Below are 18,096 nucleotides of genomic sequence, written 5' to 3'. Positions count from 1 at the left end.
GGTATTCTTGTTACCGGGAATGACTTCAGTCGGTGTAATCATGGGACTGGAGTTTAATCATGCTCGTCTTAATTCTATTTTCCAAAGCCTTGATGTAATTATCAGCAATTATAGTTATTAAATATCACATTTGTGATATCAAGGGAGCCGTGTAAAGCCAATAAGAACGGAATGCCTTAATTATACCACTTATTCATGTTGGATCAATTATTCATTTAGTCCAACGATCCTGCTGTGCAACCATGGGCTATTTTTCCAAAGTAGAAAACCCAATTATGGAAAAGCCAACGATCACTGGAATCATCCTGAGCTCATGGCAGACACAGCACGCAAACTTGTTTCCATGTACTCCTGTTGTTTTGGAGGCATGTTAGAATTCATGTGCTTTACTCACACATGTTCAGACATAAGTTGTAGTTATTATGTAAAGATGTCTAGTAGCTGTTTTCTTAAAGGTCCTCTTTTTAAGCAATCCTTGCTCTGGTGTTTTTAAATGAAGGTGGCCATCACTGCTCATGTCATCGTTACGTTACACAGTTCTTCTTCCATTTATTTCCAAACAAACTATTGTTGCTGCTGCTGGGGATGAAAGATACATGATTTCCTACACAGCGAAGTTAAGTTTGTCTTGGGTAAGACCTAACCGCAAATATAAAACTCAAAGCGTTCTACAGCCAGGAAACATGCTCACAATAACAATGCCTTCACGCTGATGTTTATCAGGCATAATGTTTACCATGTTCAACGTCTTAGTTTAGTTTGTTAGCATGCTAACATTTGATTATTAGCAACAAACACAAAGCTAGCTGAGATTGGGGACCACGAATGTCTTCACAAAATGTCATCTGATAGCTGCTGACATATTTCAGTCCTCAGTGGTGGACGGACCGATATCGACATTGCTATTCCTCGAGCCATGTTGCTAATCCCATGAATTGGGTGTAGATTGACTTGTTGTGTCATATTATTTGGAAACAGAGTAGTAACGTGTTACCTAACATAATCGCATAACACAGATTTCAGTTACTTACCCTCCTGCCTTTGGGTCCTCTGATGCCGATGGATCCCCGTGAACCAAGAGGCCCCTGCATGTGTGTGAAGAGATATTCTTTGAGTTTGACTGTAGCATACTATATAATCTAAAATAGATGGTGTTTTTTTCTTTTTCAAATTAAAAAAAATATATGTATTTTTTATTCACAACTCACTTCACATTGACAGGTGCTCTTTTATTAAATAAACTAAACGTTTATGCTATTGATCTAATTTATGTACACGTTTCAGTTTGTACTGTCTACTAGCATTCACATTCTCTCCTTCGCTCCGTTTTGCAAAGGGCGGGGCTTCGCAGCTGACACACACACACGTGCGCACACACCTATAGAGCGGAAGAAAGGGAACTAACTAGAAACCGCGCCACGCGCGCGAACGCAATCTCCCCACACCACGCACGCGCACGCCCCTCCAAAGCAGTAAACCTAGGGGAAACAATGAGACTGATATGTTAAGTCAATAATAGATTTGTTATAGAGTAGGGGTAGCCAACGTGGTGCCCGCATGTTCTAAAAATAGCACTAGTCACCATGAAGCTCCGTCTAAAATTTGTAGTTCATTGTTTTGCTGTTTAAAAAAATAAAATCAATAACACTTGAATTATTCTTTATTTTAAAATGAAAATATTGAATATAGAATTTAAAAAACAAAAATGCTTTATGTATATATGAACTCTGACCCTGTAGGGATGCAAGCTAAATCTCCATTTCACTTTTCACTGAGACAAATTAGCGGGAGCAGCTACGATGGGGCGCTAGGTGCGTTTTTTACACTAAACATGGCAGAAAAGCGAAAGACAACAAACTATTTTCACAATGATTGGGAGGAAGAATTATTTTTTTACAACAGTGAAAAAAAAGTGTGTATGTCTCATTTGCGGGGCGACGGCCAAAGCGGCACATTGTGGAGACACTTTGGTACATGTCACAAAGCTACCATGCTAACTACATGCTAACTACACACCTGCAGCACTGCGGGCAGAACAAGCCGAGAGTTAAAAGAAGCTTTGGGCAGCAGCATCTCTTTTCACGAGGCCGGTGAACAAGTCACACAAAGCAACATAAGCTTCATTTAGAGCTGCACATTTTAAATAAAGTACAAGAAAGCCTCTTCGGACGGAGAGGTCTTGAAAGGTGCAATGATATTGTTGAAAACACTGTTCAAAGACTAGAAGACAGGTTCCGATGTGATCTCCACTCTCTCTGATGTTACAAAGTTAGTGTTTGAACAAACAGGATATGATTTGAAGATGTGACAGTTAATGATACTTTGTACTAAAATATAACCGGTGAGATTTTGAACAAAATGCTACGAATGTTCTCATTCATACAAAACTGTCAATAACTGATAACAAAACTGTTTACAAAGATATCAGAGATGTGATAACTCTGACTTTCAAATGTTGACATAGATTGAGAACGTTTCCTACCATGGTAAATCATTGTTAATAATCATTGTGAGGAATAATTAACATGTGATCAGTCTCTTCACATATATGAATATGTATTATGATTATTATTATTATTAATGATAATATCATTAAAGGTGACCCGTGCATCTATATTATTCAGGAAGTTTGTGTCAAACAAGTAGCCCTTCGTATTGTTCAGTACCCTCGAAGTAGCTCTCAGTATCAAGAAGGTTGGTGACCCCTGCTATAGAGTAACTTAACACAAGCTGAACTCCAATGCTGTAACGTTGTTGAATTGATGTAGACGTGCACTTCAGGAAGCAGTGAAGTCTGGTTTACATTTAGTGCACATAAATGTATAACAATGATAACAGTAAACTTACTGGGATCCCTTGCAGTCCAGGTGTCCCCGACTGTCCAGGTATACCAGTGTGACCCTGATGGATACAACATCATTCAAATGATATCTATATGGTTTATCAAATAAATCATAAATTAGCTCTCAGATTTCTGACAAAACTGGAAGGCCTTAAATGATCTGCGTATAGACAATTATTGTTTAATAACTTTAATCAGTCTCTCCAAAGATATCACACCCCCAACCCTTACGTATGTAGAATTGAATGCCCCCTGGTACGAGACGGGGTCCAGACTTACTCCTTACCATCGGCCCCGTTTCACCTGGAGGCCCGGGGGCGCCTGTTTTGCCTCGATCCCCCTGGAGAGTCAAAGGCCACAATTAGGGGAGCATTGATTAATTATTTATAGATTACAATGAAAATAAATATTTTTAAATGTTTTAAATGCCAATTACAAGTCCACAAGTGGTGCCTTCAAATTGCTGTTTTTTTTTTGCTGTAACAGTCAAAAAATGAAACAATATTTAATTTACAATGAAATAATACGGAGAAAAGCAGCAAATCTGCACAGTTGAGAGGCTGACACAGGACATTTTAGCTTGATAAACAATTATCAAATTGGTTTCTTGTTTCAGCACTCACATGCTACATCAACAGAGAACAATTTAACTGATTCATAATTGACAACAATTTCTGATACGAGCAAATTGTGACAAATTGAGGGCACGCTAACCTTTTCTCCTGCGATGCCAGTCTCTCCAAGAGACCCGACAAAACCAGCCAATCCCTAAGGGAAAGAAAAATATGTGGTCTTAACTGTCTCTTATTTCTCTCAGCTCTGATAAAGTTATATTTCTCATAAAAGGCTGCACAGCTTTGGGACTCCAACTAAACAGGCACACAGTGAGCATCAAACAGAAATCAGCAGAAAGAGGAGAGAAAAGCCTTTACCCTCTCGCCAAGCTTTCCAACCTCGCCAGTTATCCCGGTCTCGCCCTACAGCAAAGCAGCCAATTAACATATCACAAACTTATTCATGCCTTTCATTTTTAGTTCAAATCAGTTGAAATGCGCTTGGAGGCTTGTTCCCCTGTGGAAACGGGATAATTAACATCTAATTTACACATATTCTGATGAGACATTATCATAAAAGAAAGCCGAGGAGAGGATGTTCAGTTAAGGATGACAGTGGTTCGGCGGTGGATGTGTGACTATAAGGTCTGACCTTGAGTCCATCTGGGCCTGTCAGTCCAGGGAATCCCTGCCTCCCAGGCCTGCCCTGAACAGAAAGCAAAAATGACACAAAGAAGTGTACTGCAGCTCTACACAATGAACAATAAAGTCTCTATATCTCCTGTAAAAGGTACAGTCTGTGAGTCTGCTGTCCCCGAAGAGGCTGCGGCACTAAACAAACCAACAATTGATGCCAAAACAAAAACATCCCTTTTAAGTTAATGATCCAAAAAACCGAGCGCCGTTGGCAGCATCAAAGGCTTCCTATTACTCACAGAAGTCATTGGGTCATTTGTGTTTGTTTTCAGTAATCACTTGTGGGTTCAACTTTGGGAGAAGGCAGACTGGAATCAACCGTTGCAAAAAAAAAGTTGGATTGTAAAAGTCTTCTCTATTGTTTAGCCTGGGATGACTCCAAACAAACGCTTTTTTTGGACCGAGATAGTCACTGTGGACTTTGATTCAGTAAGTCCTATTATTGTCTTGCACGGCCTCTTTTTCCATGAAGTAGAGGTGCTAATAATTGAGATATTTGAAAAACAAACAACAAGGGGGACTATTTGAGTTGTTTCATAGTGTCCCTTGAATCAAACCATATCATTTCACACTTCACCTCCTGAATATATACCAGTAGAATTAATTATTGTCAGGATTTAGGTTAAAATATACCTTTCCCTGTGCATTCATCTTAAAATGAACACAACGTCTGATATAATTATGTTTGACAAACAAACTATATATTTTGGTTTGACGTTTAAAAACTTTTGTTTGTGATTGTGTGTGACTTTTGTTTTTATGATAGATAACAGTATAGCAATTTGCTGACCAATCTGGTAATATGAGTGTAGAGCGTCCAATAGGAAGTCTTTCAAAACAGCTTTAGAACAATGGAGACGTCAGTCAGCCAAAAGACTTACTGTCCACAACAGGTCATACTTATTCCTCCAAAGCTAAATTTAGGCAGAGACACATGGTGCACTTGTGCGTAGTAAGTATTGCGGTGTTGTGTGTGGAGCCTAAAAGAAAATACAATAAAATATGTTATTGTATTTTCTAACTGGTCTGTAGTCGCAGTGCTTATCCAATCAGCACTCACCTCGAGTCCAGCCTGTCCAGCGAGCCCGAGTGGTCCCTCATCACCCTGACAAAAGAATTGTCACTAAAGGTCAAGGCAAGAAAAAACATACAAAATCTTTTATTCATGTTCAAAATATATGAAGTCGACCCCACCTGAAGTCCAGGTGTTCTTCTTGGACCTGGCAAACCTCTTGTCCCCTGCTTTCCCTGTGGATGAAACACTGAGAGTGAACTTTAACTTAATTTCTACTCACTGACAGTTTATATTTAAAGAGTTAATGGCCCTCTAACCTTGGGGCCTTCGGGGCTATTGTGTCCCGGTGGGCCAATGTCACCTGGAAAACCCTGTGAAAAGGACAGGAAATGAACCGCAGCTTCGTCACCACACAGCGGTCACAACATTGTATCAGCAATGAATAACATGAACATATTACGCATCTAGTCAAAATATAATACTTAGTGAACAGAGTCCTACCTCTGGGCCAAGTGGGCCAGGTAAACCATCAGGGCCTTTTTCACCAGGTTTGCCCTAAGAAATATCACAAGTGATGGTACTGTTATCACACAGATCAGATTCCTTAAAATAACTTGAACTAAATGCCCTTTATGGTTTGTACAGGGAACATCATGTATTTGACCAAATGTATCTAATCTAAAGTCATCCTCATAGCACCTGTGAAAATGCTCATTCTTTGTGCATTTATAGGTCATGTACTGCATATGCAAATTCCATTGAAATCTAATTTTCTTAAAGCTGCAGCATTTACATTACCAAATCAACCATTGTTGCTGAGGTAAGATTCGTAGGAGGAAAAGAGTTTGGTCATTGAGAAAGTGGGTTTTCCATGCTAGAATCTCAAATCTGATCAGAGATCATTCAAAATATTAAGGGCACTTCAGAACGAACTGCCAACACTGGTGGATTAGTTTTAACGCTAAAGCAGAATATGCACTGGGAATTTGCCAATGCTCTACTCTTTGCTGAATTGTTTATGCCACAGTTTGATTAGCATACATCTCTTAGACCAAAGTTATCCCACACGCATGAGTGCCTGAAGTTTGCTTTTTTACATATGAAGATTTCCACCCATTTTTTCTTCAAGAGCACCATCAGTTTTTTTCTTCAGTGCAGCCAAAGACTTGCTTTGGCCTTAGAGCACACCACTATGCTTTCAGAACAACATTCTTATCTGAAGCAGGAAGGAAAGAAAGCAGAACTAGACTTCACAACAACATTGTTAGGGAAGCTGTGTCTACTCACAGACTAGTGTGTGCTCCATTAGATGGACAGCACTTTATTTCAAGTATTGATCGCTCACTGGAAATATACAAACAACCAAAGCAGTTGAGCATGAAAAGAAATCGCTTAATACAATAAAAAGTATAATCTTTATATGAAGGAAAACTGTGCAATGTGCTGTTACCAATGACAGATTAACTGTGCAATATAATACTAAATATCCCACATCTGCACTGGAAGCACTGAGCTCCTTTTAGGTCTTAACTTCATGTAGAGTCAATGATGTTGTACTGTTGGGTGGGATGCTTGTACGGGATTTCTATGCAGAAACTAGTTTTTCAACTTTATTTTTGAATGTGTGATAGAAAAAAATACCTGTGGCCCAGGTTTTCCACAAGGACCCTGCAACCCAGGTAAGCCACGGACACCCTGTAAGAGAAAAGCCAGCTCAGTGTCAACAACAAAAACAATCACACACAGGAAGATGCTGCTTCAACACACCGATGGTGGCGGAGATGTCTAATCATCTGAAGCACTCATACAGATAGGAGAAGCCAGGCATCGAACAACTAATCTTATTATTTATGGCTGACCCGCTGTACCACCTGAGCACATACAAACGTGATATTACCTTGTCCCCTTGGAAACCACACTCGCCTGGCTCCCCTGGTAAGCCAACATCCCCCTGAGAAAACAGAAGAACATGAAAAAACTATATTCAGTGGACATGCACCACAAAAGTTCAGGACAAGTCGTGCATTATAGCTTTGTGTTAACTGTTAGCTTTCTCAGGAGTCTAAAATACAATTTATTGATTTGTCGATTCTTGCATTCTTGTTTATAGAAGGTTAGTAGTGAGAAAGACAGATCACCTTATCACCTTTCAGTCCTGGTTCCCCTGGGTTTCCAGGTACTCCCTTTGGGGGGGGGGAAGGGGGGGAAATACATGATTTATGATTAAACTTGATTAATGAGCAGACTGGCAGTTTTCCCTGATCACAGGGTTTACATACTCAGGCCGTGGAATAATTTAATCACCAACCACTTGTCACATCTGCCTCGTCAAAGTGAGCTCAACCGCTACTTGGAGACATTTCTGGTTAACCAATCAAATCGTACCCTATTTATATTGGATCCATACCAAAAGCAGACAGAGACAGAAGTATGAAACCATATCATTTACCTTGAGTCCTGGTGGTCCTGGTAAGCCCATAATGCCAAAAGGGCCCATGTCTCCCTGCGCACATCAACACACATACAACACACACTTATATCGCTGATTAGCATCTGCACAATATAAGAAAGCTGTTAAAGGTTTGTTCTTATCTCTGTGATGTCATCCTTATGAATTATCTGTGTGAACTGTGTATTCATTTTACTCTTATTTGTATAACTTTGAGTACTTGTATACATGGATGTCTGCTAGTTTGTGCAATTGTATCTTTTGTCTTTCTTCTCTATCCTTTTAATATGCGTTCTCCTTTTCTAATGGATATACATAGATTATATCATGGGAGGTGCTCATGTGATCAAGAGACGGAACATGCAAAATATAACCATTGTGTTTAAAACAACAAAACATAAAGTTATAAAATCAGTGAGAACACTCACAATAAGACCGACGACTCCACATGGGCCGGGAGGTCCCAGTTCACCCTACGAGGAAGGGGGAGGACAAAGACAGGGAGCTTAGGAAAAGATGCAACACAAGCAAAGTCCGATATAGGTGTAGCAATCACATGAAAGCAATGTATGTTTGTCTATTTGTGTTTGTTTTCATCCACTGCTAGCTGGAATAATGTTTCTCCTCTCATTCAAGCATAGTGAGTGAGCACTTGGCACTTGACACACAGAGAGGCTTGTTCCAAATGATCTACCCTGCAGCCACATGCCATGCCTACATCCTCTCCAAACGACGCATCCAGTGGAGAGATGGATGACACACAGCCCAGTGTGGCCTTCCTGTCGCCTTCCTCTATTCCTCTATGAATGAAAGGAGATGAATTCAGCCAAATGGAAAATCTACTCTTCTCTCTGGAGGCAGAGGAAATGAGGCCTGGAGGAAGCTCTCAGAGGTCAGCCAATCAGACTCTAACACTAACCCTGTCAATCACGAGCAGTGAGGGTCAAACTAAGAGGGAGAGGAGAGGAGAGAGAAGCTGCTGATGCTACCCTCATAGAATGCTGTATGGATTATGATGGGTGAGAGTTACTGAATGACTGCACGGACAGTCAGGCGCAGGAATAAAATGCTCTTGCTGTAAAACAATATGCCAGTAAGCTACGATCCTGTTATTTCTGTACTCCAAAATGTGTCTACGTTTTCTCCCTTCACGAGTGTATTTTTCATTCCTTGTAAAGCACACTGTACTGCATTTCTATATGAATTGTTGTACATTAAGTCCGAACTCTGGCGAAATCTCTATCAGGTGTAATTTTGTCGACTTCAGACTCAGACATGAAGATTTGCACAGTGCCAATTCATGTACATCATTTTGACTTACTGGGTTCCCATCAGGGCCAGGAGGTCCCCTCTCTCCAAAGTCACCAGGAAACCCCTGAGCACACAAACAAACAGCACGGTCATGTAACCAGAGGGGAAATTGAGTGGCTTTATCATGTTCATGCTGTCAACACACTTGCATTTATTTAGATATCTCATGGTTTGTCAGTAAAGTTATCACACCATGCACAGAGGACCAACAAAATGTTTCCCAAAACAGAAGTTTGCAGAGTAAAGCCAAGCAAATCCTCTCAAATATGCTTCCAGCGCTTCGTTCCTGGGAGACAGGCAGGAAATTCAGGCTGAGTGTTTCCGAGCGACCCAGTGTCTGCGTGTGCACGCGCTGGCAGCGTGCGTTCGGCAGCCCGCAAACCAAACCCCCAGGACTTGCCTAAATAGCCGAATAAAGCTGCTTGGCTCAGAAACTGATGACTGCGTCCTTTTTTTTTGCTTGGTGCTTGTAATTCCATTATAGAGGCAGAACAAGAGGCTTGATGCAGCCGCGAGGCCACATGCCTAACGTGTGCTTGACACTGTGCCAAGGTCAACATGCAACCAACCGCACATCACGGCTCAGCACTCGCCTACAGAGTGTACAGAGTATGAAGACCTTAGGAGATGGCGGAAATAGGATTGTTTGTGTGTCAGACAGCTGATTTACAACATTAGGCAAATGTGGATAAAGTAATGGGCAGTAATTGGTGCAACATGAAGCCACAGGAAATGTGGAAAAATCTGAATAACTTGGTTTGATCAGAAACACATGCCTGTGTGAGGCTGGCGAGACACTTTTCATTATGTGATCAGTCTGATAAAAAGCATGCCATTGTGCTTTATACAACTAATAGCATAGATTCTTTTTTTTTCTAACACGTTAGACTTTCCTACTTTTCATCCATATATTTAACACTGGAGGAAGGGAGCTGTTAAAACGCCATAAAATCTCACATTGTTTTACGATTTGGGACATGTGGATCAAACATGCCAACTCCTTCTCTTGTGTGTCTTTCCCAATTTTGTTAAATGGCATTACTGCTGACTCAGGACAGAAACAAAACGTCTTGCGTAAAGCCACTGCCCTCACTTTTCACCACAGAGGAAGAGAAATGTCTTTCTCATGACATGGCTATTATGAGCATATGTTTTGGCCTCAGTCTATGTCGCTGACCGCTACTGCATAATACTATGAAAAAGAACATGTACAACCAGACTAGGCCTGGGAAAAAAACATGAGTGGTTATGCAGTATTAGTATTTTCCATGTAAGCCTGCGAGGATGGGAAATTTACTTCCAGGCGCCAACGACGATAGACTTCCCTGATGTGTGGGTAGAGCCAAACCCACAACTGACACATCACATTATCATATCAGTTGCATGCAAAAAAAAGCACAGTAATAACACACAATGTTTCCTAATCAACTTCAGCCGGAGAAAATGAATCATACAAGATGACGAGTCACTGACTTTAATATGACGGCAGGATTAAATGTAATCTGCTGACACATTAAAATACCTTCAGTTACACTGTTTATGGTGCATATTTCTCCCCTTATAACAATCCCTGTAGTAATTCCCTAGCATCACTGTGCCAGTGTGGAAGTTATCACAACTTTTCTTTGCAGATTTACGACTAAGGCCAGAAGGGGCTTCCCACTGAAATAGAGTATTTGCCAAAGTAATGCTCATTTTTATTACACTTTAAAGTAGCTCTGCACTACAGGCAGAGTCCATAGATCACAACAAAACACCCTCACTTTCATGAGGCTGCATTAAAAATGTTCTCTGAGAAGTATGTTGAGAGAAAACTTTACCGGCCTACCCATCTTGCCCTTCTTCCCATGAACGCCAGGAATTCCCTGGAAACAGGAAAGAAAACAGAGTTGAGAGACAGAGAGAGAGAAACGGATAAGGAGCTAAAGGAGAGACAAATGTGCATAATGTAGAAACACAGATGATGATGATGAGACGACATTTCATCAGCCACATTTGAGCCCTGTGAGACTATGATGCTCCATACACAAGAGAAAACTAAAGAAAATGGAGAAACAACTTTTCTATTCTTAGATCCTTATCATTAGTGGGAGAATATTTCTTAAATATTGAGCTTCATAGTTCATTCTTGCCAAACAGCTCAATGTTCATGTAGTAGCATTTCTGGAGCATTTAATTCTCTTTGTTACATAATCTTCATGGTAAATAATCAACTTTTAGTCTAAAATGGATGAGAAATTATTAAAGTGCTCAGAAGTAAATGGACATTTGAACATGTACAAATCCCTGACAATTAGGACGATGATTGAAGATCATGTCATATGATCTATAGATCAGATCAAATGCTAAAATAACTTTGAGGTGAGATTGTTTTTTAACTAAATCCTAATATCGTATCTTCTGTAAAATGGTGATTTAGGACAATTGAGACTCAACTCTTCAAGTTCTACATCGTGACTCAACTGTGATCAGACTGAAGTGTACTTTCAGCCAAAGCCTCAGCTGTGCTGAAGCTAAGCTATGCTTGGCATGTTAGATTGGTAGCATGCCATGTCAGCATTCATCTCAAAGCACAGCTTGACTGACTCATTAGTTATAGGACTATCATTTCATAGGGGAAATTTTGACCTGTTATTATTGGCACTAAATAAAAAAATGAACAAAGCAATTCATCATCTGAGGCCCAGGCTATAAGTTCATATAACAAATGTCAGGGTTCCCACCGTTAGTGACATGTTTTACTCAATGTCGGACCAACTACTACTTCACTAGTGTTGCTAAAAACTGAAAACGGCCCTAGAGGTATTAAGTGCCTTTACATCTGACTCCTACACGTTAAGCTTCTAACTAGACAGTAGAGGTTGGGCTGTAGGTTGTCTTTACTCCCAGGCTTGATCCAGTATAGTATAAAGGAACCTGCCTGGCTACTTTTGGCTTTTATGTGTGTCTGCAGAACTTAAAGAATGAAATCTGTTTCATCACTTCGTCCATGGACAGTCAGATAATGCAACCCAGTAGGGATTTACTCTCACAGCCACTAATACTCACTCTCTCGCCATCAAGACCAGGAAAGCCAAAAAGCCCAGGGATGCCAATGTGACCCTAGAGAGATGAATAAAAGATGGAGTGGAGGAACAGACGAGGCAAAGATAGATGGAAAAGCAAAAGAAGGTGGACAATGAGACTGAGCAGAGATGATGGACATAGAGAAGAATTGTTAGATGTCAACAGCAGTAACACATTTCTTCACAGACTTCAGCTGTGCTGCTTTGTTCAGTCACAGCACCGCAGGAGTGGTCTTGTAGAGCCAAGCCTTGAGGCAAGTGTATATGCCCATGGACTGCATGGTGCTGGCTTCCACGATGTAGTCCAAGGGCACATACCCTCACATCAGGGATCTCTGAAGAACTCCCTGCCAAACCTGTTCAGTGGAAGAAGAGGGGGAAAGTGGCAACAACAAAAAAAAGCAGAAGCACAAATTACGACATTTAATGACAAGCTAATGTCTGAAGGCGTCATGGTAACGTTCCACGGCAGAGCAGTATAGTTTTATGATATTTGGCTGACAGCAACATGAACAGCAAGCCCGGAAAGGATTTAAAGAAAGCCAGAGCTAATTTCTCCTACAGTACTTTAATAACAAAACCATCTGTCATTATCATCACGAAGTTAACAAGGGCAGAAGAGTGGCGTTTATGACATTGGCCTTTTTATGTACCCACACTGGTTAGGCAAGTCATTTAGCAGGCATTTCACAGTTTGTTTAAGAAAGTGAAAGTTCAGAAGCTTTACTACACAGTGGAGAGTCGTTCCTCTCTCCCATGTGTCCTTCAGTGGAAGCTGAGTGAGGGTGCATGACAAGAACAGGAAATACAAGGAAACAGAAACAGTCGGTCTGAGGGTGCTTTAGACACTCTGGGTTTTACAGTGGCCGATGTACAGTATTTACTTTCAGAGCACCTTTTTGTTACCACCTTAAAAATTTTAATAACACAAATCCATGCCAACGCTATCATTTTTCTGACATCTACTTACCCTGACTCCTTTCGGCCCCATTTTCCCTACAGGCCCGGGCAAACCCTAAATGTAATACATGACAAAACATATTTATGTGGTTACAAAAGGTGGCAGGTGGTGAAAGTACTTAAGTGGGAAACACAAGATAAAATGTTATGATATACCTAACCAGGTTAAAAAATTAATTCCCACTCCTTCACTTCATCCAGATTTTTGCATTGGCTAATTTCTAATTAGCCTCATGGCTGGCATTTGTCGTGTCAATACTTAAAGCAGAATGCACATTTATTTCTCAGAGACACTGCCAACAAATCCACCAGTGCAGAAAATCTCCGCCTGCAACTTTAAAGATCAGCTCAGGAGAACTCCCCACAGCAAAGTACAACGCCTTGACATAAACTTACAGCGCTGGTGATTCACAGCCCACAGATGGTAGGGGGTGCTAAAACCTAATCCATCACACACAACTAAGTGCCTATAGGGATCACAGTAAGTGCACTAAAGCACAGAAGCAAACACCCGAGCCTGAACGTGACGTTAAGATGAACATTCAGTGGACAAGTGAGCAAGCAGTTGTCCGGCTGTTTATGGAGTTTAAATTTGCCTAAAGCTAAAACCAAACCGATTTTAATTGCAGAGAAACCCTAATGCTCCCCCAGCTTTGACTTCTTAAATTAAACACTATTCCTACTAGTGGTGCAAAGAAAGACAGAGAGAGGAAGCCTATTTGTACTGGAACTGTGGCATTAGTCACACTTGTATTACATTTTCTTTCTTCAGAGCAGTGCTTACTCTGGAAACCCTTTGACATTTTGTTTTCTCACTCGACCGAGGGCATCCATGGCTCAAATTCCAATACAGGTGTTTCTGAACAGCTTAGGGCCTTTTTTCCTTTCATTCAGCCGCAACAAACTATTTATTTGGATTTACCAAATTAGATTCTTTGAGGTTGACACCGAGATGCCGATGGCTGAGATTTCCAATATTTTTAAATGAGATTATTTTCTAGCTACAGAAAACATACAAGTGATTCCCCCAATAATTCCCATTGTATTCATCATTCTGACGGTAAACAAAACTTACTAGCGGAAATCTGATTTATTAAAAAAGGCCAAAATATTTTGAAAAGCTGAAATCACCATAAATATGATACCCTAGCCTCTAGGATATTCTATCCTCCTTTATGTGCGAGTGTGTGTCACCGTGTCTCCATGTCGTGTGTGTGTGTGTGTGTGTGTGTGTGTGTGTGTGTGTGTGTGTGGCCCTGCTCAACCAGCACCATAACACTAGATTTACTGCACCTGCCTGCCAGGATAGCCTTTGGCCCCAGGGCTTCCATCATCTCCCCGTTCACCCTGTGGAGAGAGAGACAGAAGAGAAATCAGCACTAGAGGAGGGCTGGAGACTAAAAGAGGGAAAAAGAAAGGAGAAAGCATTGAAGGATGGAAGCTGTAATTCAGCTGCTTTCTTTTAAGCACACTGATTGCAATAACAAGAAGCTAAGAAAGACGGTATTATTTATGAAGTAATAAACAAGAGTCAATTGGTCCTACAGAGGAATTTACATCCCTCAGCCTTCTGTTTAGTCGCATCAGTGTTGCCTAAGGAAAGAGACGCCACTGTAGACGTTACCACTCCAACCAATTATACCGACATTAAGAACTATTATAATGCGGTCAGGCCGCATGCTGTGAGTACAGTTTTGTCTTAATATGTTCATCCTCATCAACGCAGAGAATACATGAGTCATTCCTTCCCTTGTGGTGAGCCTAAACCAGACGCGTCCCTCCGAGAGGAATGTCTAATTCTGCATGTATGGGAAGGGTAAAACAGGATTAGTTAGTGAAGGCATGCAAGAAATTACAGGCTGTTAGTACAGTATACTGAAAGCTCACCACATTCATTATACACTGGCGAGAGTTCGGTTTCTGGCCAAAAACCAGATAATTAATGTGTTATGAGAGATCAAAATGTTAATGTGTTATTAAAATGATATGAGAAAACAGTAGTCAGAGTAGCAGTAGTAAAAGTTGTTGCAATAAAAGGAAAATTGTACAGAGGGAAGGTTATTCTTGCTAAATAAGCCCAGTGAGGGCAATGTAAGACCCTGGCAAATATTATCTGCTTTATTAAAAGGCTGCTAACCAACTACATTAAATCATTTGACATAAAAATTGGCTGTTAAAAAATGGTTTCATAGGTTTGGTGTTTTGGGGTGTTTCTTTTGGATAAGCAGGAACGTGTTCAATTGATATCTTTTTTTTTTTCTACTCGTACAAAGACACACATGTACATGCATGAGCACACAGGTGACGCTACATTCCTGTTGACTGCAGAGGGTGACAATGAAAATGTTTTGTGACTTCGAACTACGCTATTCCGCAGCTCGACAGTTGGTGGCAGTAGCACGCAAAGAAACGTAGAAATGTTACAAGTTAAAAGGCAGGGAAGAAGACGTGAACATGGGCTGTGTCCAAAATCACTCCTTCGTTTACACATTCACTGTGTATGTAACACTCCATAGTTTACATGACAGGGAGCAGTAAATCGAGATTTGGACACTTAATCATCACTGAAAGGTCATTTTTCGCATCTATAAAATGCAACGCATTGCTTTGTTAGATTGTTAGCAGGAAGTCGTGTACATGCCATGGAAACTTTTTTTGCATCCGCTTTGGGAGTTTTTGAAGGGACTATACAGCCCATCATTTTCTAATTTAAAATGACTCACTATATAGTGAAATGTCTATTTCAGAATAATTAATGGTTCTTCAAACAATTTGTAAAGAAGAAACCTTCCCCACCTTTGTTGCACACAATGCATTTTGATGAGAAACACATTGTTTCATAGGAAAACTCCACAAGATACTTTTAAGGGTTCAACCAAATTAATAGGCAATCGAGTGTTTTTAGTAAACAAGGATTACAAATTGGATTAAAACTCAATCATATTGATTTCACAACACAAACTACAACCCTAAGAAGACATTACAGGGTCAACGATCAACCATGTGGTATTTCATTTTCCACAGAAAAAAGTGCATCGTCTCGAGAAAGAGAATTGTTGGAGAGTTTTTTCCTGTTGTGACACAGCACATTCTTCTCAAAGATAGAACACAGGATCTGGACTCAGGAAAGCGGGAACGAAGGAAGAGGAATGACCTCGGGGTGTCCAAACTATTTAGCCCACTTGTGCCTCTGCCAAAAAATCTCTATTTCTCTATTCCCGCCAAGATTCCCGAACAACTATTGTCACCACAACCCCACACTTCTCTGTTAACGTCCCGACGTGTCTGTGTTGATATTTTCTCCCCTTTTGTAACTATAAATGGAAAGACATGCTGTAGTTTCATGGGTACTGTCTCTGGAGACTCTTGGCTCTTCTATTTGATGAGTAAACATACAATGACATACAGCTAACACAGAGCAGACAGCAGACAGACAAACAGCATGCAGTGGATTTAGTCAGCATGATAGCACTTCAAAGAGACGGAGGAGGGATTGTGTCAGAGGAAGCAGAGAAATCACATTTTTGTTGTTTTCAGATCTCTTGCTCTTCAGAAAATCCCATTTTGGTTGCCTCATGATTGTTTTTAACACCTGCGACAATATTAAAACTGTCACGTCAGACACTGCTGATGGGATATAAAAAAAGGGGCAACTATGCATCTCACCTCAGAGTTTACTGTTTGCATTCAAAATCCATTCTAGCACTTTCCCGTTATACTTATTGATGTAAAGATGTTATAAACATTGGATTTACTGATATGTTTACTACGGAGGTACTCTGGTGAGGATATTGAGAGGGTCTTTCTACATGTTGTATGAGAAAATGTATGAAATACATCAAACTGTAGGCATGATTACTGAGGATTGAAGTACTCACAGGTTCACCTGGGAGACCAGCAGGACCAGGATGACCTTTTTGTCCCTGTTGATAGAGAAACAAATAGTTAGAGTTTTGCACATACGACAATAAGTCTGAGTGAAAATAAAATGGCATCTTATCTTATTTAAATTCTCATCACAAAGCCACCGGGAAGTGCTAAATGATGCACTTTGGAGAAAGAGATTATGTCGGTATTGGTCGGTAAATGTGAAATCAGTGGTCAAATCTAAAATAATCTTGTTGTTAGTAAATGTATCACCTTGTGTACAAGAGCAGTTCAGTCAACAGCAAATGGGCTGAAATTATGTTGTAGTTCCAATTGCCTTAGAGAGGACTTGACTTTGTTTCCTTAAACAATAAAATAACTTAAAAAAGACCCGGAAGGTTTAATAAAAGGGTCCGCAGCAAAGACCAAGGTAATAGCTGTGAAACCAATAGACCACTTATCAGCAGCATTGGCTGGTTAACCCTGAATAAAAAACGATTCCTACACAAGAACAAAGCTGTTTATATTTACTGTCGCAGCACGGCTGCTTGACCGCGCGTGTGTCTGATCCTTGCCACCAATGCACTGAAGCAAAACAAAGCTGAACAATCTTGCATTAATTAAACCAGCAAACCAATTAGACAAGCACAAGTGAAACCCAACAGGGTGATTAATCGTCACCTTCATGGTCTCCAATGAGCATGCCAGCTGGTTACAAAATGTATTAATCTTTTCACAATCAAGGCCTACAGTGGAGTAGATAGAGTCATGTGCAGTCATCTCTGAGGAAAGAACACATCTATCCCCTCAAGTGTGAAGTAATTAGCCATCAGTTGTGTTGGCCTGTCGGTTGCAGAACTAGTAAACCAGAGGCCGATGTAAAAATTTAAATTAGCATCAGTGTAAACAAACAAGTCACCATCGAGAGACCCATGCCGAGCAATCTCAAGCCTGCTGCCAGAGTGTATACATGAGGATTACTTGCTGAGTTTATGCAGGCCTAGTTGACAGTTATGAGGAAGGAAATTTAACACAATTTAAGATTGTTTACGGCCATACGGCTTATTTTTTGTGCTGGTATTTAGCTGTTCATTTGCCGGGATGCTTAAATCACTGAGACATCATTCAGAATGTGATTCTACCTCTTGGTAATATAATAATAATTTAGGCTACAGGCTCTCTTCTGCTTTAAACTTCCCTTCGAAAGGAATAGTTTGACATTTTGTAAAATACATGTATCCGCTTTCTAGCTAAGAGTTAAATGAGAGGATCGATACCACTCTCATGTCTGTCCATTAAATATGAAGCCTCAGCCAGGAGATTGTTAGCTTAGCTTA

The 18,096-nt window shown here is 40.4% G+C and overlaps 1 protein-coding gene across 1 annotated transcript in view; it reads right to left on the bottom strand.

Moving 5' to 3' along the window:
* col27a1b (collagen, type XXVII, alpha 1b) overlaps window positions 1-18,096 on the bottom strand; it is a 56,967-nt gene that overhangs the window by 21,733 nt on the left and 17,138 nt on the right. Inside the window, 21 exon segments of the mRNA XM_029439559.1 lie at window positions 1,032-1,085; window positions 2,848-2,901; window positions 3,129-3,182; window positions 3,557-3,610; window positions 3,775-3,819; window positions 4,049-4,102; window positions 5,153-5,197; window positions 5,287-5,340; window positions 5,425-5,478; window positions 5,609-5,662; window positions 6,749-6,802; window positions 7,005-7,058; window positions 7,246-7,290; window positions 7,557-7,610; window positions 7,985-8,029; window positions 8,878-8,931; window positions 10,688-10,732; window positions 11,916-11,969; window positions 12,903-12,947; window positions 14,186-14,239; window positions 16,771-16,815. Coding sequence (XP_029295419.1) covers window positions 1,032-1,085; window positions 2,848-2,901; window positions 3,129-3,182; window positions 3,557-3,610; window positions 3,775-3,819; window positions 4,049-4,102; window positions 5,153-5,197; window positions 5,287-5,340; window positions 5,425-5,478; window positions 5,609-5,662; window positions 6,749-6,802; window positions 7,005-7,058; window positions 7,246-7,290; window positions 7,557-7,610; window positions 7,985-8,029; window positions 8,878-8,931; window positions 10,688-10,732; window positions 11,916-11,969; window positions 12,903-12,947; window positions 14,186-14,239; window positions 16,771-16,815 — 1,071 coding nt within the window.

The sequence above is a fragment of the Cottoperca gobio genome, chromosome 9, assembly GCF_900634415.1.
Source record: "Cottoperca gobio chromosome 9, fCotGob3.1, whole genome shotgun sequence".
NCBI classification, from domain to species: Eukaryota; Metazoa; Chordata; class Actinopteri; order Perciformes; family Bovichtidae; genus Cottoperca; species Cottoperca gobio.
The sequence above is the reverse complement of the archived record's forward strand: the minus strand, read 5'-3'. Positions and strand labels throughout refer to the sequence as shown.